The 15,876-nt window shown below is 46.0% G+C and overlaps 1 protein-coding gene across 3 annotated transcripts in view; it reads right to left on the reverse strand.

Annotated features, from left to right (window-relative positions):
* The window catches only part of pappa2 (pappalysin 2), a 59,528-nt gene that overhangs the window by 18,669 nt on the left and 24,983 nt on the right, over positions 1 to 15,876 (reverse strand). For all 3 annotated transcript variants that reach the window (XM_063218917.1, XM_063218919.1, XM_063218916.1), the window contains 8 exons: positions 13,431 to 13,613; positions 12,720 to 13,023; positions 9,251 to 9,379; positions 8,587 to 8,672; positions 6,014 to 6,207; positions 5,488 to 5,607; positions 1,161 to 1,296; positions 296 to 470 (listed from right to left, as the gene is read on the reverse strand). In XM_063218917.1, the coding sequence (XP_063074987.1) occupies positions 296 to 470; positions 1,161 to 1,296; positions 5,488 to 5,607; positions 6,014 to 6,207; positions 8,587 to 8,672; positions 9,251 to 9,379; positions 12,720 to 13,023; positions 13,431 to 13,613 (1,327 nt within the window). The remainder of the gene's footprint in view (positions 1 to 295; positions 471 to 1,160; positions 1,297 to 5,487; positions 5,608 to 6,013; positions 6,208 to 8,586; positions 8,673 to 9,250; positions 9,380 to 12,719; positions 13,024 to 13,430; positions 13,614 to 15,876) is intronic.

Consider the following 15,876-nt stretch of genomic DNA (forward strand, 5'->3'; position numbering starts at 1 on the left):
GTGTGTGTGTGTTTTGTGTGTGTGTGTGTGTGTGTGTGTGTGTGTGTGTGTGTGTGTGTGTGTGTGTGTGTGTGTGTGTGTGTGTGTGTGTGTGTGTGTGTGTGTGTGTGCGTGCGCGTTTGTGTGCGTGCGTGTGTGTACGCATGTGTGTACGCATGTGTGTGTGCACTCGTATGTGTGTGTGTGTACGCTCATGTGCGTGCGCGCATGTGTGTGTGCGTGAGTATCTGGGGCCATCATGTATTGTGTGCACATTTGCATGTGGAAGTCCAGAGAGAGCACACCCTCAGCGCACCCAGTCAGGGCAAAGGCGCTGAAGAGGCAGGAGGTCCGCAGGGCCACCCCCGTCACCCCCACGTGCGCCGAGGAGAAGCTGAGCATCACCGCCGAGGTCAGGTAGAAGGGCAAGCTGAGGTTGTGAGTCACGTTGACCACAAGGGGGTTACGCTGGCACGACAGCTCAAAGTCACCTGTGCAAATAATCATTCAAAGATCCAGACACGCGCACACATACACATACACATACACATACACATACACATACACATACACATACAGATAGAGCGAGAGAGAGAGAGAGAGAGAGAGAGAGAGAGAGAGAGAGAGAGAGAGAGAGAGAGAGAGAGAGAGAGAGAGAGAGAGAGAGAGAGAGAGAGAGAGAGAGACGCACACACATACATACACACTGCTTAGCTAAGACCAAATGGCTGTAACAAAACAAGTCATAGACTGCTAATGGATGAAAGGCAGTCACACACAACATTAAACATTAATACTGTGGTGGAAAAGCTGGAGACACCTTCATCCACACAGCTGGGCTCTGACCCTGTGGTGGTGTTTTGATCACTCGCGATTACTCCACTTTAACTACCTCTGACTAAGATCTAATGCCTAGGCACTAGACCACTGAATCCTGAGGTTTCCAAGCAAATACTTGAAACTCTTGTTTCAGTTTTATTACACTGATGGCGGATTCAATTTCTTGGAATGGATTCATTCAATGCAATGGGTAATAGATACACAATAACAAATACGCTGGACATACACAGATATAACATGTGCAGTTGATAAAATTTCCTTCCACAACAACAGCAACATTCTGATCTTTTCCGCATGACTTGACTGTCTGCTAGAATAAAAAAAACAAGCAGAGGGCTTACCCAGCGAATGGTTTTTCCCATTAGTGTCACACAGCTGAATGGCGACTGAACTCCTGCAGCGGTCCCCATGCCAACCCCCGTCCGATGTCAGATAGACGATGACAGAGGCTGCCACCCCTGGCATATCAAATCCAACCTTTCCAAAACACAGCACACACTTTTCAGAATTTTACTAAATGCCAAATGCCAGGTTCCATTTGTTTCTAGATGCACTATGTGTGGGGTGGAAAGTAAACACAGATGTATATTTGATTATTATGTTGATGACTGATTATGATTGGGAGATTTTTCTCATCCTCTTTGTCCTTCCTTTCTTCAAAAAACACACTAAGAAACAGTAATTTGAGCAAATCTATACTACATTTTTATTCCCTGGGACAACTATTTGAAATTGTCACCCTATCCAAACCGCACCAGACGCAATCTATTTTCAAAGTGACAACACCTGAAATATCTGTGGCCTATACAGAAGTCAATGGCATTTTTGAGTTATAAAAATATATGCGGAAATATTAATACAATATCTCTTTATTGTTTTGAGTGACGTGAATGGACTGCAAGGGTTTTGAAAGGATATTTCGAGTTTTGGACAATGTAAAAAGTCAATTAAGAAATGTGCCTGAAGATGCCTGAAAAGCGGGAGAATAAACAGTTCAGGAAACAACAGGCACAAGAACAGGAAGGATCCAAAGACCACCAAAACAGTATGAAGGATCAAAGATCGAGTCAGTTCTTATTACTCTCCATGGTAAGACAGAGGTGGGGCAGGACATGAAACCACCCCACACGGACTACAAGAACGTCTAAACTCAGCTTGCTGTATCCAGTGGTAAATCAAAATGTTGCTAGTTCATTGGATTAACAGCTCCAGATTGTGTGTATCTTAATCATCAGAATTAGTGCTGAGAGGTTGTGACTCACTGGCTACGTCTACATGAAGTTTTTAATTCCAAATTAATAATTCAGAATTAAATAGTTCCATCGAGTTTACTTTGATCTTTCATTTAATTCCGAAAAGAAATATTTACATTAAGTTTTACTGAAGGGGAAACAGTTTATATACCTGTACTCAAATTACCACACAGAGAAAGGGATGTCCAGTGTGGGCCTACATTTCCCATGCTCCCTTATGAGTCGACGAGGGGCCTATCATCAGGGCCTATCTGGTTGGGAGTCAGCTGCTATGCAAAATTTCACAGATGCAAGTTGATAGGCACCTATCAATGCATTGCCATTTGAATGTTTGTATACCTTTATGAAAAGGCAAGTGTCAGTCATGTCAGCCTATACAGGGTGCATGCGAGCAACCAGCAGATCTGAAATGGGAGAACTGAAAGAAATCTGCTTGTGCTTTGGCACTTTGTGGTGTCAAAGGTTTTAACAACACATCAAATTTGAGAGAACATCTAGAACCTGAAGTACAAAGCAATTTAAGCATAAAATCCACTTCACAACAACATCAGCATGACATTCCTTCGTGGCACAAATGATTGCTGGCTAAACCATACTGTTGTGACATTGCTCTCCAATCTGCTGTCTTGGCACTGGATGTGGAATGTCCAGATTTGCCATCCACCAACCTCCCCTCTGAGCCTCTGAGGAGGACCTGTCTATCATATCAACATCAGTACCAGTGCTGGGCCTGCAAAGGGGTCATAACAGCGGCGAGACTGACACTGACACTAGCCGACAAATTGACGACTCAACGGGGCTGTTGGCATCAGTCTGTGACTGACAGCGGCAGGAGGACCGCGGCAGAGAAAGATACAGTAACAGCCGAATGGCTCATTGTGAGACAATTGCAGGAGTGCCAATTTCCAGGGCAGTGCTTGTACCAGACACAGACACAGGCCTCTGGGCATCACCCTTAGCAGCAAACCAAAAGCATCAAGGTTATAGAAGGATCAATTGGTGAGCCACGCTGTGGTGTAGAAACAAGCCACAAAGGACCAGCCCATCACTGAGGGCTAGAGGGCTAAATTTGGGAGGCCAATTGGATGGAGGAAGTGGGATGAGTCACGGCTCTATGAGATATGGGGTCCCTGACTGAGACACACTGGGCACTGCCTACAATTGTAGTTAAATGTGAGTGGGCAGGAGAGGACACTGAGTTACACATGTCTAAGCTGATGTATATACGGTAGGATAAAGCCCAGAAGGAGGACCAATTCAAGGTGCAACATTCCCGCTAAGAAGTAAGTTTCGCCTGATAAAGAGACACAAAAACCATAAATGTACCAAGCAACACAAAATGTACCATTTAACAAATAAAATCACTGGTCAGCTCAGTCTGACAAGTTCACCTGTGTGCCAGAACAACATACAGACATACAAGACATACAACAGACATACAACTACTTTGTAAGTAGAATCTTCAGTTAGGCATATTTCCAGATACCAAAAGCAGTTACTTGAATCGTATGAACAAATGGTACGGTAAGTCACTTGACCTCACTAATAGATGTGTCACACACTTTTAAAAAGGTGACACGGTCTTGCCAAATACCCTCCTTACAGTTGGAAGCTCTTAGGTAGCTATGCCATACACTAAGCTAGAACCGCAGCTCAAGAGCTGTTATTCAAACCTCAGAACAAAGACACTTTTTTGAAAGCTTTTCAAATTTTTATATGTTCAATATGTTGGGGAGCAACGGCATAGCTAGCTTCAGGAAAGGCATGCATCATCACTCTATCCAAGTATGTTAAGGGTAAATACATATATGCTACTCAAGGTCATTTTCCTTTCTCTCGAGTCTGAGTTGTACGTATATGTCTATACCCGTTCAATTACTACCTTAGTCATGTCAAAGACACTGGACTGGCAAGGAGCCGTATCACTAACATTTCCTATTTTTCCATGAAATCTTCTTTACTTTGCATACTGCATATTTAAGATGTGTTTGTGGGATGTCAATGTACAGTATAATGTTCCTTTTGTTTGCATCGATCATGACACATCTTTCGTGTGCAAGATTCCAGTAACAGAAATCACAGATTTGACTAAAATATAAAATATCTTGAAAGGTGACGTTTCTGTGCACCATTCAATATATGTGACAGCAACATTCCGCAGCATTCCGTTCTTAGAGTAATATTTTATATGGCTTAATATGGAAGTTATGGAAACATTTCACATGTCCATCTTCTTGAAGTAATGAAGAGTCAATTCACTGGATTGGCCTGAAAGGGCACAACAGTTTTATCCCAGAAAGCCTTAAAAGATCACTTCTGCCAATTTCAACTTGCAGTTGTAATCCTCACACTACCCTGGACTTCTCAGTACCTGAGTTTTTTTCCCAGCCTTTTCCAAGATCCTAGCCATTGTAATGGGGGCAGGTGTTTGTTTACATTTCAAAAAAGCATCTTTATTTATTCCAAAAACATCAGAAAGGTTATGCAACATCATCCGACAACTAGCAAACAGCGATACCTTTTGGAAAAATATTTGGAGTAGCCCTATGTTAAGAAAGTTTTAAATGTAAACAAACTCTGCCCCATTAGAATGGCTCAGATCTCGGAAAGGGCTGAGCCGAAAAATGCAACATCACCGGGTACTGACAATTCAAGGGTAGTGTGAGCAATACAACAGCATATTGAAATTGGCCGAAGTGGTCCTTTAATGGAACCAATAGCCTCCACTTGACCAGGTGGGTCACGGCCCTTCTTCTAATTAGGACACTGTTTTCTCCATGGGGGCAGATCTTGAAAGGTTAGCCTCAGCCAGCAAGCCAGGCATTTCCTTATAATACTTGCCACCATTTCGTAACATGGCACTGTTCTCCCTATGTTGATAAGTAAGTGCTCCCTTTTCGCCTTGTACAAAAGTTAAGAGTGGGGCAGAAGCTTCTCTTGCAGGCTCATATACAACAAAGCTGTCAGTCGAAAATGGATTAATGCATCCCTCTTGTACTGTAATATGACAAAGAAAAGCACTAGGCAAAATGGTTAAAGGGGTTTTAATGGGGAGAAATAAATAAACAAACAATGCGCCACACGGTGGCTTAGTGTTGCCATAGCACCTTATTTTTGCATGGCATGTTACATTCTACAGTTGTTAGGACAATTATCATGTCTGTGGTAGGTCACAACACAGATGAAACTATTGAAACCATGAAACTATCTTTTTTATGAAACATGATATAGTAAGCAATGTTCACAGCTGGTGCTGGTTTACATTAAGCACTCACCCTAATGGGCCTTGCACACACTTTACATTCATTTCTTGTGGACAGCTATTACCCCTAATCTTTTCTTTCACTGGTCTATTTAACGTGAGTCAGTCTCAAAATGTGCGGAATGAAAACCGTCTGAGTAGAGTATACTTTACCTTGAGCCACACAGGCGGATCTGGCTCATTGTAGCTGCTGATCTGTGTCTGCGCAGTACATGGAATCCACGCTCCCTGTGGCACTGCATTCTCCACATCCAGGTTGTGAGTTTTGCACATCTAGATGAGGGAGACAAAATCGTATCAGAGATATGTAATAATCATGTCAGAGGGCAATACCGTATAGCTGCACCACCTTTGATATGTACTGTATGTGCGCAATATGTTTGATCTGTCCGGCAATGTGTATTAGGTGCATTATGTGCAAGCAGGGCTCTAAATTAACACCAGCCAACCAGCCAAATGCTGGTGAAATTTCTGTTTGACTGGTAGGAAAGACCAACTTACTAGCCACGTTCATCTATTAGTGAGTGTGTGTTTGGCTAGTAAGAGTAACATCTACAAGCCATCTATTAGTGAGTGTGTGTTTGGCTAGTAAGAGTAACATCTACAAGCCATCAAGTTAATTTAGAGCCTGTGTGCAAGCCCTTGGGATGAATAAAACAAGTCTACTCTACTGGCCTACCTGGCTGAGGGCTGGCTCCCCTGTAGCCCCCGCTGCAGGGCACTGGTGGTCTTGATGGGAGGCCAAGGCGGTGGAGGCCCACTGATCCGTGTACCCGACTGGCGTGAAGTAGCCGCAGTCCTGGAAGCTGGAACCCTTCTCAAACTCCTCACATATGCCGTCACCCTCAAAGACATAGCAGAGACTAGGCTGACCTGTGAGGGGGAGAGAGAAAAAGAAAAAGAGGGCCACCCAGCAGCCCCACGCCCACCCACAGCAATCGATTAACCTGACATACTAGAAGCTGCGGACTGCCAAGAGTTAATTGTGTTGTCATAAGTGGCCAGTGAGATCAGCCACCAGTCATTTTCACCCTGTGCGAAACCTTGCATGGACAACCCCAGCTGAGGGGAACAGGTCTTTGAAAGCAGCCCATTTTAACAGTTGGTTAAATAAATGAAAGCTGGGACCGAAAAAAAATGATGTGAATGATATCATATGCAGGAATGCGCCGTCTGGAGTGATTGTTTGCCTCATTATATGGATGTGTGACAAAAGCAGTGTATGGGGAGGTATGAGGGTACGAAAGGGGAGACAAGTACGTAACCGTCCAAATATTCATTAGAAGATGGATGCAATGTGGAATGGGGAATGATGTCAGAGGCGAACCTCGGCGTTGGCCTTTGGCTTCATCTCAGACTGCTGTAAGGTAAGAAGGTGGTGACTCATTGCTGAGGTGTTTGGTAGGCACAGCTCATCAAAGTCCAACGCTTTTAAAATGGAGTCCAAAAACAAATGAAAAGCACATCATACCCATCCACCACCACTGAGTGGATTTGTGCAAGTCTGCATGGCGGACCAAAAACATCAAAAACCAAAATAAGAAGGGTGGGTGGGGCCGTTGTGGGGAGTAAGGATGGAGAGTTGCAATAAGGTCTGATTCAAATTCCTACGAGACTCTTCACACACCATGGAGTGTTTCATAACACAATGCTGTGCTTGATATTGTATTTGGATCTGAGGACCAGACAGACAGACTTTTAATCCAGCAATTTATGCTGATTTTGCCATCGCAATATTGGCCACAATCTGTGTTGGAATTTTTTTAAAATGAAATCAAAACGATGGCATGAGAGACAGTCCCTTTGTTGGGCTTTCGTGAGGGCTGGATTAGCTGTGGCTGTTCTAATGTCTAACTACTTGTAATGAACCACATTTTTTCTCTTACACTGCAGTTCATGTTTCATAGGAAACTCAGTCATGGAATAGGGGTTCTTTGGGGACACAGTACTTGATGTTCATTCTGGTCTCCACAATGGTCTTTACTGAAAACTGATATCCCAAAAGGTGTCATAGAGAATACATATGAATATGACACCTTTTGGGATATCAGGGCTCTAAATTAACCTTTTTCATCACCAGCCATAATGACCAGTAGATGTTAATCTTACTAACCAAACACACGCTCACTTAAGGGTCACATTGGCAGGTAGGTTGGTCTTAGCCAAACTGAAATTTCACCAGCATTTGGCTGGTTGGCTGGTGTTAATTTAGAGCCCTGCAAATGATTACAAAAGTATATAGTATGAACTGGTGATCGTTAAAAAAGATATCCCTTGCGTTATTGCAACCTAAATTAAACATTTAAGTGAGTTCAGTTATTGACATGTAAATCACCTCTTAAAAAGTCATTATTATTTATCCTGTTTTGTGGATTCTCATACTGTGACATCATTTTCACCTAAGTGTAGACGGGGGCACTGTTACGATGGTCATGCCTCCTCGTACTGTGCTAAATGAAAACCAGAGATGTAAAAATGCTACATTAACCGTTCTGCTTCATGTGTGTGGAAATCCGCCTGAATATCAAAGAGCTGCCATCAATACGCACTGGCTTCAAATTATACACAGGTGTGCTCATGTTCACTTCACAGTTTACCGCATCTCACAGACCTCAGTGCTGACTGTCTCTGGAATTTGGGTGAAAAAAAAGAGAGAAAAACAGGTGGAATTTTATCATGTTGAACTTTGATGTGTTCTTTTTTTTATCCACAGAGAATTCCAAAAACTTTATCATTCATTGCAGTGTCCTTAACTATACTCCTTGGTATACACTCAGCGAGCTCTGTTTCGTCCTCATCTGAGACACATGTTCAACTTGGCTATGAGATAACAAGTTGGGCTTGCGCGAGGCGGCGCGCCGTAGTGGTCGGCGGCGTACTCCGCCAGCCCTGGCTGTGGCCGTCCGTCCGCTGCATGGTGAGCAGACAGGGCCGGATTAACGCACAGGCTAGATATGGCTGCAGCCTAGGGGCCCCTACCACCTGCCCGGGGGCCCCCTGATTGGTCAAAAGTGAAAAAAAGCAGAATCGTGACAAGTTCTGTCGTGTTGAATGCAGTTGTGAATCTATTTTATACTCCTCTCCACAGTTGTTAGACATGGCATTCTTAATTCCTCGTTCACAATTATGACACAGTCTGAATATGTCAATTTGTCACGTAATTTGCTTTCCGGGGGGCCCCCACAGCAACATGTAGCCTAGGGGCCCCCGGCCATCTTAATCCAGTCCTGTCCGCAGGTGAGTCTGACTCACCTTCGCAGTTGAAACTTGGCTCCATGGTGCATTTCTTCGAGCAGCCGTCTCCATCCAAGAGATTCCCATCATCGCACCTCTCCGTCCTGCCGTGGTACAGACGGACGGACGGGGGGGGGCGGGTGAGAAAAAAGGGGGATGAGAGATAGAGGGAGAAGAGGAGGGTGAAGGAAGGAAGGCAGAATGAGAGAGAGAAGGAATGAGCGAGCGAGATCAAAAGAGGACATGGCTCATGATGCACATGTTTTGCATGTGCTGAAGCCCAGATGGGAGGCCAGATCGCTCAGCCTCCGCTCAGCCCAAGGACTGTTTTTTGAGAGGTCTCCAGCCCCAGGCTTACAATGCACAGTGCACTGGCGAGTGTGTGTGTGTGTGTGTGTGTGTGTGTGTGTGTGTGTGTGTGTGTGTGTGTGTGTGTGTGTGTGTGTGTGTGTGTGTGTGTGTGTGTGTGTGTGTGTGTGTGTGTGTGTGTGTGTGTGTGCGCGTGTGTGTGTAAGCGTGTGTGTGTAAGCATGTGCGTCCGTGCGTCCGTGCGTCCGTGCGTCCGTGCGTCCGCGCGCGCTTGCGTGCGCGCACATGTCTGCCTGTGTGTGTAAGTGTTTATATATGGACAGGGAGCTCTGGCAGGAAAAGCCGAGTGAGGTAGCAACTTAGGCAGACTGACCCTTGCAGCAGGCCATCCCCGCAGAAGGGCTGGGGGTGTGTGTAGAGCAGCGGGGGGGAGGGCTCACTCAGCAGGCCGCCAGCCTCCGCTTGCACCCAGTACTGATAGTTCACACCCCTCACCACATCCCTGCGGAGAGGAGAGAGCGGAGAGAGGAGAGCAGGAGGGTTTTTAATGTGGAACAACACATATGCATGCACACTGACATACGGTACTGTAGTCATACTTTAGTTCTCTCTCTCTCTCTCTCTCTCTCTCTCTCTCTCTCTCTCTCTCTCTCTCACACACACACACACACACACACACACACACACACACACACACACACACACACACACACACACACACACACACACACACACACACACACACACACACACACACACACACACACACACGCACACACACGCACACACACAGCCAAATCTTTAAAGACTCCCTGACAGAAAAATAATCACATGCAACAAAGACAGAGAGGTACAATACTCATTCAGGTGAGACTACATACAGCATTTTAAAAGTTGGGAAATCCTTGTTTGGATTCACATCAGCAGAGTAGTTGAGTATAAAGACATGTGTGTATTTTACATCTTTCCCTCTCCATGAGAAACGGTGAACATCAAGCAGCTTCTGCACTTCCTCAAAAAGCTGGGCGCTCTGCCCTTGGGGACATGACCACCTGACCTTAGCGTCTGCAGAACAGCATACAGTGTGTTCTGCTGCTCCGGCTCCTGTACCGTACCTGCAGAAATCGACTTGTTTTGAAGCCTATAAATAAGGCCCCTCTGTCCTGTCCTGCCCAGCATTTCTACATTTCACTTGTTCCAGTCAGCTGTAAAGGATGCCTAGCAGCCTGTTCCCTCGCCTAGCACAGCTGGATTGGCCATAAGGCATACAGGGCATTTGCCCGGTGGACTGTTGATGATGATGATTTTGGCCTGGTCCTCCCCTCAATGCAGTGGTATCAGTCCTCATGCCACTATAGTTGACCTTTCTGAGTCAAATTTAAATATTGATTTTGTCTGTTGTGGTCAAAAGAGCTTGTAATGGATTACAAAAAATATTGTCACAGGCTTCATTTTCTGTCTCAATGCCTGGTGGACCGGTCTTGTCCGAAAATGCCCGGCCTGATATTTAGACCCAGACCAGGCCTGCCGCCCAGCCACCTCCACCCCGCCCCGCCCCACCCCCCACACCCAGGTCCTGTTACCCCCTCTGTACATACAGTATGTATTAATAATTTAATTAATAATGGATCATTTTGAGGGGCAGCCGGACAAGATGTGCTAAAATAATTCTCCTGGTCAGGCATGTTGACAAAGAGTCTGCATTTGCTAAAAGAATATTATTTTGTTATTTTACATGCCAACTTTTTTTGTCTTTAGTTAAAAAGCCTACCTCTCAGGTGTAATATCTGCAGTTTAATCCAGGGATAGCATGACATGCAAACCCTGGATTAAACTGCAGGAATTACACCAGAGAGTGCGTCTTGTTTTTTTTTTTTTTTAAATATGAACTTTGCTGTTTGCGCGCTCCCAAAGACCTTGTAAGAAATAGTTGGGAGTCGAGCGCACTTTCTAAAAAAAACCCTTTTTTGTCCACCATTGCACATTATTCAGTACATCTCGGTAATGAGATGACAAGAAAATAACCATGAGTAAATTCAAATCTGGTATCTATCACAGCTGAAAAAGCCGTCTGGGACCTTGGCTCAGGTAATGTAATGTCTGGGATATCTGCTATGTGTGTGGATGTGTGCGGCGATAAATCCTCTGGTGTAGTGACAGCCAGGCAGGGCCGGTGCTAGTCAATTTGGTGCCCTTGGCGAGCAACCGCTTTCCTTTTTGCGCATTTAGAAATCGCCATCTGTAAACACAACGTGCTGTACATCTGATTGAGCACATCTGATCTAGTACCTAGATACAGTATACAGTACACTAAGTGCCCGTGAATAAACATTGCCAATGTAATGTAAAAACTATATTTTATTTCACTTGAATTTTGTGGAACTTTTTGGGTGTTCCTGGAGCCCCCAAGACATGTGGTGCCCTAGGCGACCGCCTCGTCTGCCTATGCCTATCGCCGGCCCTGGTGACAGCATCCAGGCGGCGAGGAGAGGAGAGGAGAGGAGAGGGGAGAGCCACAGCCAGGAAGTGTCTGGTTTCGCTGCAGTCCTCTTGGTGGCAGTGCAGCACAGCCTCCCCTGGTGCTGTTGCAGAGCGACCTCCCCGAATCCTGACTGACTCCCGTTGCGCTCTGTCTCTCCCGCTCTATTTCTCACCCTCCCTTCCTTCCCTCTCTCCATCTCACTCCACATTCATTTCTCCGTGTCTTTTCGTCCATGTACTGTATATGTCTCTACTTATCAATTCCTCTTTCGTTTATTTATTTGTTTCCAATGTCTCCTTTTCTCATCTCCTTTATGTCTATGTATTATGATCTCAATTTTCCTAACTCCTCGTCCCTTTATTGTCCTCTCACTGTCTCTCTGTCACCACTCTCTCCATGTTTCTGTCTGTATTTCAAGCTGACAGTCACCTCCACCCCCTCCTCCATTTCTCTCTCTCACTCCGTTCCATCACTGCTTCTGCCCCCCACACCCAGCAGCCAAATGACAGGCCTCTCACTTATCGCACACCAACCTTTGCGAGCGCGCCCAGAGTCTTCGGTGGGAGCGGAAACAGCCGAGGTTCTGCTCCAACCAGCCACAGGTGTTTACTGTTTCTACTGGTAAAACGGTCACATTTGGTTTAGATTCCAGAGTCTGCCGCTCTCTCGCTCTCTTGCTCTTTCTTTCTCTCTCTCTTTCTCTCTCTCTCTCTCTCTCTCTTTCTCTCTCTTGCTTCAGTCCCTGATCCCTCTCACCCTCCTCTTCCCTCCACATAACTCAATTCCCTTCGGTTTTTACATCTTTTTGCACTTACAGGCCTCGCGGATGGAACTTTGTGGAGATGAAACGGCCGCTTTTTTTCCACTACTATTAATGCCTGAACATTTCAACCCACTGAATGTGTCTGAGGACTGATACATTTTGGAACAAATGTGTAAGCTTGCATGCAAAGTACAAAGACAAGCTCAACACAAACAAACACAGGACAGAGGACACATGCTGCATACATTAAAGCATTGACAAAAATGTCAATAACATTTAGGAGAAACTGAAAAAAAGGAATGTATAAATAAAATAATGTACAAGAATGTGAATTGCACATGAAAGGGTGTATAAACAAGTGGTCGTCCATATTTTTCAGGCAGTTCTAAGCTTTAAACATGATATACTATACTGTGTGAAACTATGAAAATCACTCTGTCATTTCTGACCACCATTTCTGAGTCTGCATCCTTTTCCCCCAGAGTCACCAAGCCCCTTCTTCTATTAACCTGTCACTACCCAGTGCAGTTTCCACTGCAAGCAGCTGCTTTATTCCATTCAGTATCACAAGTGCAATTCAAGTACAGCGTCACTCACCTGTCCGTGTAGGTCAGCTGAGTCAGGTGCACAGGACTGTCCTCTTGGCTAAACGGCGGCCTCCTGTGCAGTTGGTAGCGCAGGGGTTGGCAGCCGGAGCACAGGGCGTTGCGAGGTCGCGAGGTGAGCAGCACGGCGTCAATCTCCATCTTGCGGTCGAAGGTGCAGACTTTAACCGCCGCCACTCTCTTGTCGGTGTTCACCCTGAGGGTGAGGGGAATGTCACAGTAGACGCTGTGCGGGCCCATGTGTAGCGATTCGCCAGTGTCCATGATGAGTTCTATATTAGATATAGCTGGATTACCTGTGGGGGGGCAAAGCGGGTGTTTGGGGTGGAGGTAGATGGGCTGGTCAATAAACACATCTTATGCCTCTTTTCCACTGCCGGTTTTCGAGTAGGCCTACAGCTCAACACAGCGCGACTCCGCCACCACTTTTTTGCTTCACGATTGAGCTGTGCCTATTTGAAAAGCAAAAAATGGTGGCCGAGTTGCGCTGTGTCAAGCTGCAGTAGGCCTACCCGAAAACCGCCAGTGGAAAAGAGGCATTAGAGTGAAAATAGAGTAAATGCTCTATTTAAAATGATTGTTTAACATCTAAACAACCTATCACAGCAGCCTGGTGTGCAGTGAGGACAATATGTGCAGTAAAAAAATCAAACATACAGTAGAAACGTGATTTTTGTTCTGGCTGTATACTGTTACGACTCACTGGCTGAAATGTAGGTGACCCACACGGTGAGGCTGTCGGCCAAGACAGGCTGAAGGAAGTAGAGCTCCAGCACGCATCCTTCACCCTGGGGACAGGGCGAGGTGATGTTGGCATCGTACAGGCTCACCTCAGGACTCCAGGCCTGCATACTGGGCTCACAGGGCTGGTACACGTCAGGGGCACCTGCAGACACACGTACACGCACACACGCACGACACGTGCACATGGGGCAGTCATGGGTAAGCGTTTAGGGCGTCAGACTTGTAACTCAAACGTTGCCGGTTTGACTCCCGACCCACCAGGTTTGTGGGGGGAGTAATTAACCAGTGCTCTCCCCCATCCTCCTCCATGACTGAAGTACACTGAGCATGGTGCTGTCCCGCTGCACTGCTCCCTTTCGGGCGCCATTGGGGGCTGCTCCCTTGCACGGTTGAGGCATAAATGCAATTTCGTTGTGTGCAGTGTGCTGTGGAGTGCTGTGTCGCAATGACAATGGGAGTTGGAGTTTCCCAGTTGGGCCACACACACACACACACACAGATGTGGAGATGGGCACTACACACACAAACACATTCAGCAAAGCGGCTTTGAGCTTTATGCCATTACACCTAATGCCTCACACAAATTATAAATGACGAAGGCAGAGAGATGATGGCTGTGCTGCAGAAGTTGTACAAGGTAAGATGTGTGTGTGTGTGTGTGTGTGTGTGTGTGTGTGTGTGTGTGTGTGTGTGTGTGTGTGTGTGTGTGTGTGTGTGTGTGTGTGTGTGTGTGTGTGTGTGTGTGTGTGTGTGTGTGTGTGTGTGTGTGTGTGTGTGTGTGTGTGTGTGTGTGTGTGTATGGGGGACATCTGGGGAAAACACACAGTCTCCTGGCAATGGATGTGAAGAAGGTAATTTACACAGGCATTCATCACTCCAGAAGCAGCAGGTAAAAATCAAGGCAACAGAGACAAATTGACAGGATCACTGGGAAGAACAGGGCCCAGAACCTAATCTATAAAACAAGAGGTATCAGCTATACTATATATCTAGTGAAGAGCAGGTTGCCCTGAATTACAATATATTGTATCAGAGTAAAAGTTTAGGCGGGGGCCGTGTTGTGTATGTACTGTATGTACGTTTGCTGGGGTGGGGGGGTGGGGGGGTGGGGGGAGCTGTTATTTTTACCCCTTCACTGCTTTCATCCCCCTTCAATTGTCTGTCTAAAATAGATGACCAATGTTTTAGGTAATGCAATGTATGGTCACTGCTCTGTTGTTCTTAAAAAAATTGAATGCAACGATTGCGTTCAACGACCGATGGCGTGAACCATCGTCGAGGTAACCATTTTCTAGAGGTATCGTGGTATGGACTTCACCTCCCTTCAGTGCCAAATGTATGGAGAAGGGGCAAACCATGGGCACCACCTCAGGCATCACCAGCCCACCCTCCCTCTCCAACTCTGACAGCCGTGACATTTCAAGGCAGCGAGCGCCTGCAGGGGTCAGGGGTCGCGCTGGAATGGGGCTGCCCTCCATCACCGCACCCCCGCCTGCACCTGAGAGCAGCCTCACATGTGTGGACGTGTGCAGGGTAAACAGCGGCGGGCCAAGGCAAACCATAAAACTAAATTGGTCAGATAAACAGAGCAAGGGCCCCTGCCTCCTCCACACAGGGCCCGCGCGGCGGTAATGGCTCTATCAGATGTGTGCTAATGCTCCCGTGGGGAGAGGCCTTGCGGCGAGATCAGTCGGTGTGTCATCCTTCCCGCTTTCAGCAACTTTAACCATCTCACTACTACCCACACACCCAGCAGAGATCAGCGCGCACATTCAACCACACACACAGACGCACGCAAGAACGCATGAACGCACGCACGCATGCACGCAAACACAAAAACCGGCACACTCAGAGGCATGCACGCACATACACACACACATGCATGGCCCTTGGCTATTTGTGCATGGTTTTATTTTTTACAAGAGAAGAGGGCAACGCAGGTGGACAATTGCAGGAAACGTCAAATTGCTGAAAAATATGTCATACATATACGACGTATATAATATATAGTACATGCACTTCATGGACGGACTTCGTGGACGTGGTCTTCATATTCATCATAGTATACCTCCACAGACCATTGTATATGTAAGAGACCATTCAGATGTGCCATGTGTACTAAATCCCTCTTTCCAGTCATGTTAGATAATTTATAGTTGAAGTATTTGTGAGTAAAAGTAAAGTAACCTATCCATCTGATACAAAAGACAATACCTGCTGCCAAGTAGCACTAAACGTTGGCCCACAAACAAAGTGCTTATTTTTCACGTGTACATGCCAACAGAGAATTTCCCCATATTTGTGTTGACATTTCAAAGGCATAAGTTTATCTACATTGTGTCAACGAATGGGCAGCTCCAGAACTCAAAAGAACCTGATTGGAATAATCAGGAACATCTGTTAGA

This window comes from Engraulis encrasicolus, chromosome 16 (genome assembly GCF_034702125.1).
Source record: "Engraulis encrasicolus isolate BLACKSEA-1 chromosome 16, IST_EnEncr_1.0, whole genome shotgun sequence".
NCBI classification, from domain to species: domain Eukaryota; kingdom Metazoa; phylum Chordata; class Actinopteri; order Clupeiformes; family Engraulidae; genus Engraulis; species Engraulis encrasicolus.